The 14032-nt window shown below is 43.8% G+C and overlaps 1 protein-coding gene across 50 annotated transcripts in view; it reads left to right on the top strand.

Annotated features, from left to right (window-relative positions):
* LDB3 (LIM domain binding 3) overlaps positions 1 to 14032 on the top strand; it is a 144834-nt gene that overhangs the window by 47267 nt on the left and 83535 nt on the right. For all 50 annotated transcript variants that reach the window (XR_014548297.1, XM_083614672.1, XM_083614665.1 and 47 more), the window contains one exon: positions 12847 to 12998. Coding sequence is in view for 26 of the 50 variants with exons in the window: in XM_083614672.1 (XP_083470798.1) it covers positions 12847 to 12998 (152 nt within the window). In the remaining 24 variants the exon portion in view is untranslated. The remainder of the gene's footprint in view (positions 1 to 12846; positions 12999 to 14032) is intronic.

Consider the following 14032-nt stretch of genomic DNA (forward strand, 5'->3'; position numbering starts at 1 on the left):
AGTGCTTTCCTCAAAGCTAGGATAATGCCTCTTGCATGCCTGGCTAGAAGATGGAGTTGTGTATGTGGACCTCTGGCTTGTGTGCGACTTCGTGATCTGCGCAAAGGGGAAAGTCCCATGTGCTGCGCTGCCCACTGTTGTCTCTGCCCCTACCTACTTTTTCTCTCTTGGCTTCATCTACCACAGGCCTGTGGCCCCTGGAAGATTTCCCAGGTGGCCCTCAGCCTGAAGTAAGTTCCCCACCTCTGGCGCAGACCATATGCTTCCACCAGGATTTTTATTATGGGCCCAGCACACACACACACACCCGTTATATGTATCACCCACTATTTTAAGATAATTGTTTTGTGTATTGCTGGATTTGAACATTTTACTGCTCCTGGGGTTGATTTGATTTATGGTATTTTAATCTTGTAACTTTGTATTAGAACCTCTGCGAGCCACTTTAGGGGCTATTTGGCTGAACTGTGGACTAAAAATAAGCTTTGACCTAACCTCAAATCCACCCCTTTCCTAAGCTTAGGCATCATCTGATAAAACAGCCGCCTTATCGCAAGGCAAGGACTGCTGTGTCTGTGAGGCCTCCGACGAAGACAGGCTTGTTTTAAAGGGATCTTGGGTCTGAGCCACACAAACAGCATTTAAAACCTAAAAAGCTTTTAAACTGGGGTGGTGGCAGGAGCTGCTAATGATTATTATTGGAGATGGGCCAACTGTTAATGGGCAATACCCTGAACTGCAGGGGATGAAAATAGAACCCAACCACGTACAACTTTTGGCTGGTGTGTTTCAGCCAAACAACTAAATCACTGACAGGTTAAGGTTGTTTCCTGTTGCCAGTGTTTGCCAGGTGTTGTAACATTATGGTATGTGACTGGCATGCTGTTTCAGAGCGCTGATCTGATGAAAAGTGGATGAAAAGAGGCAATCCCTATGAGCTTCCAGGATCGGCACACGGGCCTAGAGTTTACCATCACTCCAAAACAGTCTTTCGAAATCTTAAAACCAGAAGTACCCCTTTAACGATATAATTTCAAATGCTTTGTTTACACTACTGTTAGTCTTAACAGAGGCATCAAGAAGCACCCTTAGCAGCACACCACCCTCAGCCTGTATTGTTGCTTCATATCGTAGAAATATGAAGATTGATCAGAAAGGCACTGAAGGTATTAAATCAGTTTGTCATGTCTGTGACTCTGACACAGTAACACAATTAAACATACTATGGAGTCCCCCAGGAACATAGAAAACTGACATACTGAATCCAGGGGTGCCATCTCCTAGGAGCCGAGCCCTTTTGGCACCCCCGGTGTTTTGGGGGAAGGAGAGCCCCCCAGTCCAAAGGTGGCAGGAAGTAGCTCCAGCTAGTGGCAGCAGCAGCAGGAGTACCTGCGGCCATTGAATCTGTGCTGCCACTGTACTGCCACCACACTTGGCTCCAACCCCGGCCCCTCTGACATCCTGACATCATCTGCATTTTTCTTCTTCACAGTATTGTTAGCATGGACTGGCTACGGCTCTCGTTGCACGGGGTCCCTCCCAACCCTAGCTGGAGATGCTTGGGATTGAACCTGGGACCTTCTGGATGCTAAGCAGGTGCCCTGCCACTGAGCCACAGCCCTTCCCCAAGCATCTTTGATACACTTTTGCTGTTTAAAGAGCTTTCAAAAGGCTTTCAGTGGAGAACTGAAAGTATGCCATACAGTCAGGTCAATGCTACAGTCTCAGTTCCGGAGAAGGAATGGCAGCTAATTACATTCACCATTCACAATGAATTTAGCACCAAGTCTTCACCCTGTGCAGCTGGATGCTGCAGAACCCACCTGACTCCTGTCCATTCAGTTCATGCTGGCCAAAATCCTGGTTCCCCCATTGGCAAAGGATCTAAGTACCTAACAACACTGATGTTTTTGTTCTGAGGATAAAGCTTTTTTCTGCTTTTGACCCAATATGAAATCTGTTTCACTGATCCATTTCCCCTTCCATACACTGCTGTGGTTATCATTCTTTCACGATGACTTTCTTTGATGAAACCCAAAAAATGTCATTTTAATTTAACAAGCATGTGATTTGGCTGCAGGAATGAATGGATGAAGCCCACTTTTCCATAGAAATTTAGCCAAGGGTGCATGAAACGGCTTTTAATTGCACCCCACCCTCCTCCACTATCAATAGCGGATTTCACCCCCTACTACAATTAATGTATGTGATCTCCATGTTGCAGGCATGAGAAATCCCAAATTAACACAACCACTTTGTGCTCGCTCAATCGTCTGATTTGTTTGCCAGCCTTGAATTATTCATTTCACACCAGATGATGAAAGGAGGAGAAGAGTCAGACAGCTCTTTCTATTCCTTTCAAAAATGATTTTGTCTGTTGAACAATAGCTTTCTGACTTGCTGTTTCTCTGCATGTTGTTGTGACAGGAAGAACTACAGGTGGGCATCCACTGGGAAGAAAGGTCCTTTGGTTCAAAAAGCATTCGGACCAAATATTGCCTCAAAAATTCTTTTGACTTTAATTAGGCAACTCATACCCACTGAAAATGCCCTGCAGGAAAACACACTATTCTTTGGGCTTGTTCTGCCATGCTATGCAATAAATGTAGCACTGGTGCCATGCTATGCTGTGTCTTTGTTTACTTGTGGTCTATTGGGTTGGGTAGGATATAATTAGCAGTAGTGGGCAGCATGCTGTGCTTGCATTGCTCTGCTGACCTCCTTCCAGATGTGTCACTGCTGCATTCTTCTTCTTCTTCTTCTTTGGCGCTCACTCACAGCAGAGTAAAATTGTCTTCCATGAACACTGTGTTAACAGTGAGTCCGTAAGTGACTGTGGAGGCCACATGTCCTTCCACAGTGGGGACATAGGTTTCCGGGTGGGAGTTGATTATGGTGAGGGTTTGCCAAATGTGCCTTCCTCTTTAGCACATTTCTCCCTTTCGTCCTGAGCTTGAGCATCTTCAAAGTCCATGACACCTTTGGAAAAGGCTGTTCTCCAATTGGAGTGCTCGCAGGCCAGAGTTTCCAAGTTGTTGGTGTTTATACTACTTCTTTTTTTTTTAGATTTGCCTTGAGAGAGTCTTTAAATCTCTTTTGTTGACCACCAGCATTATGCTTTTAATTTTTAAGTTCAGAATAGAGTAGTTGCTTTGGAAGATGATAATCAGGCATCTGAACAACATGACCAGTCCAATGAAGCTGATGCTAAAGAATCATTGCTTATTCCAGTACACTGGCATTAGTTCACCTGACTTCCCAAGTGATATGTAAAATTTTGGGGGGTAGACACTGTTGATGGAATCTTTCAGGTAGTTGAAGATGGCTTTTATAAGTGGTCCATGTTTCGCAAGCATACAGTAAGGTTGGTAGTACAATAGTTTTGTAAACAAGCATTTTGATTTCCCTGTGAATGTCCCGGTCCTCAAACACTCTGCACTTCAATCGGGAGAAAGCTGCATTCGCAGAGCTCAGGCGATGCTGGATTTCAGTATCGATGTCGGCCCTTGTGGAAAGATGTAGGAGAAGTGATGGACACTTTCCAATGTTACACCATTGAGTTGGATTTGTGGCACTGCATAGGGGTTGTTTTGTGCTTGTTGGTGCAGCACTTTGGTTTTTTGGATGTTGCGCGATAGGCCAAGCTTTTTGTAAGCTTCTGCAAAGATATTTAGGATGGTTTGGAGGTCATCCTCTGAGTGTGCACACACTACATTGTCATCAGCATACTGAAGCTCTGTCATAGAAGTTATTGTAACCTTATTCTTTGCTTTCAGCCTACTCAAATTAAAGAGCTTTCCATCTGTTCGATATAGTATCTCTACTCTGTGTCACTGCTGCGTACCAGAGTAGGGAGGGGCAAGGTTGGTGCAGTGTAAACACACTGGTGGAGTCAATCCAGCACTCCTGCTGGTGCTTTTGCACCACAGGCCACAAGTTCGCCAGCTCTGTTCTAGTGGATGAGCGCAATAGGTTGCAGACTCTGCATCTGAATGTTCCTTGTTTTAGCACCAGTAGGTCCTGACACGGGATGACCTTGTGCCTGCCACTCATCTGCAGCTGCTGCCCAGGATCATTATGAGAATATTAGGGGGGAATGGTGCAAAATGGATACTACATTAAATTAAAGAACTTGGATTCTCATTTAGTGCCTTTCTGCACAATCCATATTCTGAACAATAAATCCTCCTTTGTTGATTGGTTGTTGAATATATATCACAATAATTCTGTTCTGGCTTTTATCTTACAAGTGATAGGGTCCATGCTAGCTTGGTCTGCCCCTAACATCACCTGTCCCAGCCTCCTGACCTCTACGCACTGGTGTAGACTTTTGATGGTGGGAAGCTTATATGATAGTCTCCCCCTCTCTAGACACCCATTTCAGTGTGTGGGTGTTGGGGAGAGGGGGCAGTGCATCCATGACATCAGGTATGAGACTAGACCATGGAGCCCTCTACCCCCACTTACCGTATTCATTGTTTTTACTCATGAGTTTAAGTAGGGGCATATCATTTTTTCAATCATTCCAAGTCAATATTCTAGGATAATGACTGTCATATTGTTAGTGACAAGTCATGCATCTTTCCCCTACCTCCTACCCTTGTCTTTTTGGGGGACCTCCCTCTAAGTTTCAATTATTTTATTTTATTTTATTTTAAAATAAAAAAGAACATTGTTAAGTTTACAAGCAGATATTTTGTAATCAGAAAGCGGGATGATGTGAAGGGGGCATTGTAAGTAAACGTGAAGCACCAAAAACCAAAGTTAATGTCATTTCTTATATTTGGAAATATATTGCTTATTAAAAGGAAGTGTACATTGCTTGTCTTTCACCCCAGTGCCAGGACACTGGAAGCTGGGAACAAGATTACTTCTTGCTGAGCAGCTAAGTAAAATGTGGTCTGCATGTTTTTCTCCATGTCACTGTAGGTAAAAAATGTCCTTTAGAAAAACAAAAACTGATTGTTTGGGGAAGGGGTCCTAGCATATCCATAGGGTGGGAAGACAGAACTCTTTCTTACTTTTAGGGGTTTGATGTGCAGCACAGTCAACAATGGATACAACAGATTTGTTGTGCCTCAAACATTTGTACATTGGATTTCCATGGTTATTGTTCTCTGTTTGTTTGGTTTGGTTTTTCTCCACTGGAAAAATAGTGTGTAAAGGTTTCTTCAAAGTTGCAAAATGCTTTGAATGGAACACCTGCTGGTTAAACATTCTGCTGACTGAAATATAAGGCCTGCATTTTGTGCTGCAATTTTCTTTTCTTTCAGATGGTAGCCAAAAATATCAACCATAGCTGTCTTTGGAGGGAGAGAGAGAGAGGAAAGATTAACTGTAGTTTCAGAAATATTTACACTTTCCATTATTCAGGACAAAGGACACAGAGGAGGCAAATAGCATTCTGGATGGCTGACTTCAGGTTGAAAGTCACTTGTATTTTATCTTCCTCCAAGGTGCAAAATAAAGACAAATGGAAGTAATTCCAGAGCCAGACACTGTTTTTCCTCTCTGTTCACTCTTTTTATTGAAGAGGGTAACACCCAACAGGGAAATTATTCTACACAAGCCCTGTTGAAATGAGTGGGAGCTGCCCCAATGCTCTTGTACAGCTCCCATTCATTTCAATGAGGCTTGGGTATGGCTGGGGGAGAGTCCTGGGGGCCACATTTGGACCTTGGGCTTGTGGTTCCTTCCCCCTACCCAGCGTATGCCATAGAGTACGTATGCCATAGAGTACGGTTCCAAGCACAATTCAAAGTGTTGGTGCTGACCTTTAAAGCCCTAAACGGCCTCGGTCCAGTATACCTGAAGGAGCATCTCCACCTCCATCGTTCTGCCGGACACTGAGGTCCAGCTCTGAGGGCCTTCTGGCAGTTCCCTCCCTGCGAGAAGTGAGCTTACAGGGAACCAGGTAGAGGGCCTTCTCTGTAGTGGCACCCGCCCTATGGAACGCCCTCCCATCAGATGTCAAGGAAATAAGGAACCATCTGACTTTTAGAAGACATCTGAAGGCAGTCCTGTTTAGGGAAGCTTTTAATGTTTAATAGGTTATTGTATTTTAGTGTTTTGTTGGAAGCCGCCCAGAGTGGCTGGGGGGACCCAACCAGATGGGCGGGGTATAAATAATAAATTATTATTATTATTATTATTATTAGAGTATCTTCTTGTGATATGCAGAATTGCATTGTAAAACTTGAGAAAATATTGCTGCAGATCTGGGGCAACAGAGTTTGGGGGTGCAAGGGCACCCATAACTGCTAGAGTTAGTGAATGTTAGAAATTAATAAAGGGGTAGGATTGAGCTCATATTTGGAGTATTGAAGGGAAGATGCCAGGCCAGTAGCAAAATACAGGCTAAGCTTCCTTTCCAGGCCTAGGCCTCACCTGGGATAGGAGCCATTAAGTATGACAAAAAGTATTGATGGCGGATCACAGGGAAATCCTTGGGCCTGTGCCAATGGAGGTTGCCAAGGTTACGCTGAGCAATGACGTAGGCTGTGGGTAAATCGTCACCTTCTAAAACTTGGTTTGGGATAGCGGGAAGAAGGGGAGGAGCTACTTGGCATGGGGTTTTCTGGGACAGAAAAGGAGGAAGTGGGAAGAACTCTATGTGGCGCTGGCTGGAGGAGGCTGCACTGAGAGACTGGGAGCCATGACTGGCTGCTACTTTGCACCCAAGCTTGCTGAAGAGAGGAGCCATGGGGGACACTTTTGGGGCATAATGTTCTGCGCCCCCTCCATTGAAGGCTTCAGGTGTAAACATATGTAAAAGAAACCATATTTCTTAAAGACATGGCAGTCTCTGCCATGTATTGTTTCCCAATGGAAACATGACTTTGGGTGGGTGCCTGGAACACCTTGGAGTCTTGCAACTGTTCAGCAGAGATTGGGTGTTGGTGTGCAACCTTCGTAGCAATAATCTTGGGGTGGGGTGGGGGGTCAGAGATACTTTTTGCTAAAGCAGAGTGGCATCCAGAATTTTACCTCTTGCAGAGGAAGTTGCCCTCCCTCTCACTTTTTTGGAAGCTAAGGAAATACAGCTTATGATTACCCCAAATGGCAAAAAGAATGAAGCACAGTTTAAGTTATATTGCTTATTTCTTGGTCTGTGTTTCATATACTAACAGAGCTAGGGTAGTTAAATGTTTTAAACTAGTAGAAAACTTGATTCTCAGAGACTACATGTAATATGTATGGAATAAGAAGTGTACACTCTCATTTGACCAAATAATAATGGCGATAAAAGCAGTCACATGAGCAGCAAGGCAGTGCCTGGAACATCAGGTCATATTCAAAGTCAATGCTATTTTAAGCAGCTGAATATGAAAAGAGACTTCAGGTCGATGGGTATCGCATTCAAAACCCCTTGTATTGTCTTGAGTGACCTTATAGGATGTGACTTTACAGCTTGGATATGCTGAATAGGTTGAAAAATAAAAAGCCTTTGGAGCAACATGAAAATATGAAGCACTTACATTATTTTCATTGAGCTGCATTAGACAGAACAGGCTAGGGGGAGTCAGTAAATTAAAGTAATCCCGGTGCAATTGCCAGAAGTAAAAGGAATAAAATCCCCAATTGAAACTGCTAGTGTGCAAATAGTAATAAGCATGATTAGCTTTTGCCAAGGTTAGGAGAGGAAGATGGAGCTTAGAACATCACAAAATGGGGCAAAAATGCAACAACTATCTTGAACAGCCTGGGGCTTCATAATCAATGAACAAGATTTAAATGTCTCTCAGAAACACAGCAAAGCTCTTTGAATTGGAAGAGAATTTTAATATGTTTTCTACTTGGAACTCGCTGGAATTGGAAGAGAAATGAACACACTGAGTGGGTACACCTCTGTCAGGCTTTGAAAGTGGATGTGGGGGCATAAATAAATGATGATGATGATGATGATGATGATGATGATGATGATGATGATGATTTATTATTTATACCCCACCCATCTGGCTGGGTTTCCCCAGCCACTCTGGGCGGCTTCCAACAGAATATTAAAATACAATAGTCTATTAAACATTAAAAGCTTCCCTAAACAGGCCTGCCTTCAGATGTCTTCTAAAAGTCTGGTAGTTGTTTTTCTCTTTGACATCTGGTGGGAGGGCATTCCACAGCGTGGGTGCCACTACTGAGAAGCCCCTCTGCCTGGTTCCCTGTAACTTGGCTTCTCGCAGGGAGGGAACCGCCAGAAGGCCCTCGGCACTGGACCTCAGTGTCTGGGCAGAACAATGGGGGTGGAGACGCTCCTTCGGGTATACTGAACCAAGGCCGCTTAGGGCTTTAAAGGTCAGCACCAACACTTTGAATTCTGCTCGGAAACATACTGGGAGCCTATGATGATATTGTCTGCTTGTTAGTTTTAGTTTTGTCTTTTGTGTTTTTTTGTGCTTTTAACTGTTCTCAGTTATCTTATGAGTAGATCACATTGACACACTGGTTTAGAAGGTGATTAATAAATCTGTGATGGTTTGGAGGGGTTGTGGCGGCACATGCCAGTTCCAACTCCTTTGCCTGCTTATAAGCCTCCCCTTAATAAGAGTTCCTGACCCCAGGGGAGATTCTAAATGCACTCATAAAAGCACATTAATATCCCTTCAGATCTTCCTGCACAACACAGGAAGGTCAGGGTGGAGCCAGCAGGGATGAGGATGCAGGGGTCAAAAACAGCATGTGCTGTGTTGCACCTACCCTGTGCATGATTTTAACACATATAAAAGAATGCCCCACCAAGGGCCGCACTAAAAGAGATGTGTTGCCACACGTCTGGGCCAAATGTGCGCTGATATCCTCCGTTGGGCAGGGTGACACAGGTGACCCCCTAACCCCAGCCTGAGGTAGATCGATTGTATGATCAGGTTTCAAATAAATTTGCTCAAACTTTGCTCATTTTTATGTGGAATATTCACAGCATTGCTGCCTGTTCAATGAATACTTTATATCGGCATCTGACCTCTAATGTTCCTTGAGTTCAGTATTTGATATTTGGCAATAATAATCATTCTTATTATGCTTGTTGGCATCCATCTGCCTCAAAAGCCAATGGATTGTGTCTTGCTAATATTACTGATATTTATTAGCTGCTTTCCTTATAAAAATGATGCCAAGTTGCTTACAAATGTAATGTAAACACTAAAATCCGCTACAACAAACACAGCCAATAATAACCACACACAACAGATGAGCAGTAGAGATCCCAACCCACTAAAGGACATTGTTGCTTCCGATAGAAAATTTTAAACATTGTGTAGATATTGAAAGGTAATTCCTTGCCCACACACATGATACAAAATGGAAAAGGAATGGTGATAGAAGTCTAAAACATACAGCTTCTCCTTCACTGGCTGGTGGAAAGGGTCAAGCTGATCTCCCCTAGCCCTGGTTATGACTGTGCTGGTATTTGATATTTCTCTGTGAAAGCAGTGCTTGTTGCCATGTAGCAGTATTTAATATTTGACTGATTTCACAGGCAACGTTCAACGATATTTAGCACTGGAGTGTACCCGACCGTTTATGAGAATTCCTATTTGTTGCCTGTCAGTTCAGTATATTCTCAAAAATGTTTTGATTCAGGTGACCATTTAAAGACGTCAGCCCTCTCCTGCAGTCTGAAATGGCGCAGCCCAGCAAAAGCTGTGCCTCGTGATATTTTGTTCCACCCATTTAAGGGAATTTGGCAGCATTTAGATGCGGCAGAGGTGGCCAGTCCCAAGAACCAGTTCTGGGCCCTCTTGACCTGTGGTCAGCTGCAGTGCACAAGCTCCTTGTGTAAGCAGACCCAGGCACTTCAATTCGTTCCTTGCTCCTAGATTGGAACAAGATAGTTCCCCCATGTTCCCTGACACTTCAGAGCTGGCTTCACCTTATCTGTCACGGTGTACTGAAACGTCGCTCGCTTTTGATAACGGAGTGTCCCCTGCACTGGTCCCAATTGCATGCTTCTAGCTTTCTTGGAAGTAAGATTGTGCAGGCCAATTAGCATCTAATTTTAGCAGCTATACTTCAGCCCTTGAGAGGAGGCAGTCATTCTGGACTCACAAACCTTGGTTAAAGAACATCCTCTTTCAAGAGCTCTGCAGGTTTGCTTTTCTATCCAGCTTTGTCGCTTTGTTGTACAGCTCTTATCACTGCTATCGGAGTACTGAGAAGTCATCGCATTTCCCCAGGGAGCAAGATTGAATTTAAAAACACAGGTCCTTTATTATATAGATATATGCTGGTGAATCTCAGAGCAGTTTGTCCAGGGCTCCTAGGGAGCTTCAGCATTGCTTTATGGGATCGACGCCCTGATTCTTCTTCACCCTCACTCCCACCAGAGATTGGAAAGTTCCTTTTTAAAATGAACCAGTTCTCATTCTAGTTTAGCATGTCCAAAAGGGAACAGCCTTCCTACAGGCTCCTTCCCACCTCAGTTTCACAAGGGGATGTATTTGTCTGGCGTCACCTGCACACAAACATTGCAAAAATTAGGGAAACAGAAAGAAGTCTAGTTTACAATATATATTTCTGGGAGTGTTTGATTCATTGTGAGTTCATGGGGTGATGTTAAAGAAAGAAGGGGGCGAGGCTGATGTGCTGAGCAGGAATTCCAAATTTAGGCCGTCTTTTGGCTTTTTTCAGCAAGGGAGTCAGGACTCAGCAATGAATCTCCACTCTTGATAAGTACAAGCAGGTGTGAAGCTCTAGGAGTCAGCTTTCCAGAATGCAGATATGTCAGCAGAACAGAGTAGTTAACATTTTTATGACAAGATGGGCATCTATGTTTCAAGATGGGGGAAATGTATAGTCTTATAGAGGTGACGGCTAAAGATGTCTTTCTTTTCTTTTAAAGAGCTCATTTTAGCCAGGCTCAAACCCCTGCTTCTTTTTGTTTTTATCGCAGACTTTGCATTCGTTAATATAAACTTATTATAGATATAGTTTTTGTTTTTACCAAGAGGCATGTATTGAACTGAACAGGGGCTTAATCACAGCAGTGTTTGCTCTGCCTGTTGGTCCTCTGCACAAAACAGAGGCACAGGCAAAGGGCTCTGTAGCCCCCTCCTCTGTGGCAGAGCCCTTCCTTTAGGCACTTCAGCTGCTCATCACCATTTGCCTCTGCCTTGCACATACAGGAGCCAGCAGCTGAGGGCAGTACTCTCACAGGGCCCAGAAATTGGACTTAAAGAGTCTTCTGCCTGAACCCTTGGGTGGTGTCCTGGCCTGGTTTTGTAGAGGACCCTACAAAGCAAGACTTATTGACATATCAGGGGTTGCAGCACCATGGAGAGCTCTGAGTGAGAGTTGGAGCCTCATTTGTCCAGTCAACCTCTCCTAGGTTCTACCTGCTTTTGAGAACTAGAGTCCTTAAAGGGCCAATGCTCTAGCCAGAAAATGGGCCCTCCTCCTTTCCTTGGCCTCCTACCTGGTGCATTCAAGGTAGTTAGGAACCGCATCTGGCTCCTTGGCTAGTGATTCAGTTCCATGTGGTATCAGGCAAGTCCCGGCCCTCGTTATTTCCAAATGGACCTTAAAGACTTGCATTATCATTATTAATTCGTATCTAAAGTAACCCTGCCTTTGGGGACTAATTAGGCTCTGTATATTAGAGGCTGCGTGGTGGTTGCTTTTTGTATTAAGGTCAATTGGTTTGCATTTTTCTGCATGGCTATGGATACTTTAAATGTTTAAAGTCTGTTTCTTATGGGATATGTGTTGGAAATGGTTGTAACCCATTTTGGAAGACAGTTCCCTCCCCTCCCCCTGGTCTAAGGGTCTCTTAAATAAATGAAATAAGCAAACATAGTCTTGGGGGGAAGCTGTTGAGGTGCAAAATGGTGGGGGGCGGTTGAGGTGCTTATTGAATCAAGGGACAAGGTCATGAGTCCCTCAGCTCTGTCAAGATCTGTCATGGTTTGGCAGCCCCAGACTGAAGAAGAGGAGGAGGGAGGAGGAAGAGCAGATGGGGGCTGGAAACCTGGAAACCTTCCTTTGTGACCCTAGTTGTCAGAGAGGGAACTTAATTATACTTAACTGCATATGCTCAAAGACTAACATTATGCTTCCTGTGTATCTAAAATAACCCTTGGTTGTGAGAAGCTGAGCAGTATATGGCAGTATTATTCTATAAATATCCCAAAATGGGCATAATCTACCTATAAGTTATCCTGAACAAATGCTAGTGAATGGATGGAAGCTATCATTCAGAATGAACAAAGGTCCAATTCACAGACAGTAGCCCTTATACATGAAGGAACATCTTCTGTCAGAGAGAGAGAGAGAGAGAGATAAATTGAAACAAGTTCAGATAAATAGCCCTTTTGTGCTGTTTTCAGTCACTTTTGGGAATAAATGGAAATGACCTTGTTTTTGTTTGTAAATTTCAAAATGCACTAGAGGTGAGCTAATACTCATCTTATTTCAAACAGTGATGCATCTATTTAAACCTGTTAACTGCTAGTGTAAACAAGACCTTTAGGATTGAACTTAATCCCTGTACCAAGGAGCAAGGAAAGGATCTTGTGAAAAGAGTTTGTGCAATGTTTGTTGCATGCTATCTCTCTGCAGAACAGCTAACTTAATACCTAGGTATGTTTCATTCCCCAAAACACCTTTGTTAGCAGGAATTTAGATGAGTGGGGCTGAGAAGTAGATCTTCACTGCAGTGTGCAGCTTTCTGGAAATGATGTTGGATAGAGCAGGGAAATCCAGTGCATCCCTCTGATATCAGTTTGATTTGACTTTGAATTGTCAGCTGTAGGTGACTGTGAGCACATGGGTCAGTAGATGCAAGCATATATGTAGATGAATTGTGCTCTGTCTTGACGGCCTTTGTTTATCTCTCTCATTCTTTTCCTCCTGCAGATTACGCCAGGCAGCAAGGCAGCTCAGTCCCAGATGAACCAGGGGGACTTGGTGGTAGCAATTGATGGAGTCAACACAGATGGCATGACCCACCTAGAGGCCCAGAACAAGATAAAATCAGCCAGCTACAACCTGTCTCTTACTCTTCAAAAGTATGAGGAGATAAGTTACTACCATTGTGGGGAGATGGCTAAAAGGCACCACCTTAAGAGTGTTGCTGTGGGCATTGTGTTGTAGTGCAGAAGCAGGGTGTCCTGGTTCCTCATGATTCCTATTCCTGTGCAAGCACATGACGTAAATGCAGCCTTTAAACCTGCCTTTTTTAGAATCACAGAACTGCAGAGTTGGAAGGGACCCTGAGGATCATCTTGTCCAACCCCCTGCAAGGCAGGAATATGCAGCTTTCCCATATGGGGATTGAACCTGCAACCTTGGCGTTATCAGCCAGTTTTGTATTGCATGTGCATGCACACACACACACACCAGAGTGGAAAATAATTCAAAGACTGCATTTTGGATGTGATGTTGTTGGGTTGGGGACAGAAAACATTATGAACTTGCAAATCCTGTTCTTGTATAGGAAGGTAGCAGCATCTAAAGCAGCTTCCCAAGCCATTTTTGATGATGGAATCTGATGGAAATTCCAGATGTTTTGCTGTGTAGGCCTGGTTGTAGGTCTGATTCAAAGAGAACAATCACCCCACAGGAGTACCTGGGGCATGTGCTGGGTAGCCACTGGGCTCAAGCTCTATAACTGGTGCTTCCACATGAGACGTGCTTATGCTGCTCTACGTGGATTCATTTTCAGGCAGCCACTGCTTCCCTGTGTGAATTAAGCTCAAGTTGCTTTATAATCAAGATTAAAATCCCATATATGTGTCAGATGCCATTTTATTTTGCATGTTGTTAGCAAAGTTGAACTCTGTGCAGAATTACCAGCTGTATATCACTGGACTTAAACATTTCAAAACTAGAGGTGTGTTGTTTTCCCACTTGTTCTGAACTTGTTGTTGCATCCTGATATTGTGGCAAATTGTTCCACCTCAATCTACCAAGTTCAATCACTGCCCTTCACGATTCTGCTAAGGTTGCAGCTCTACCTCCTAGGCCCTGCCCTGTCTTCTTCCCCTCTTTGGTTCAACCCCAGAAGCAAGTATTTTTCAAATCCACATTTAGTGACCCTAGC

This window comes from Podarcis filfolensis (genome assembly GCF_964270895.1).
Source record: "Podarcis filfolensis genome assembly, chromosome: 5".
Lineage (NCBI taxonomy): Eukaryota > Metazoa > Chordata > Lepidosauria > Squamata > Lacertidae > Podarcis > Podarcis filfolensis.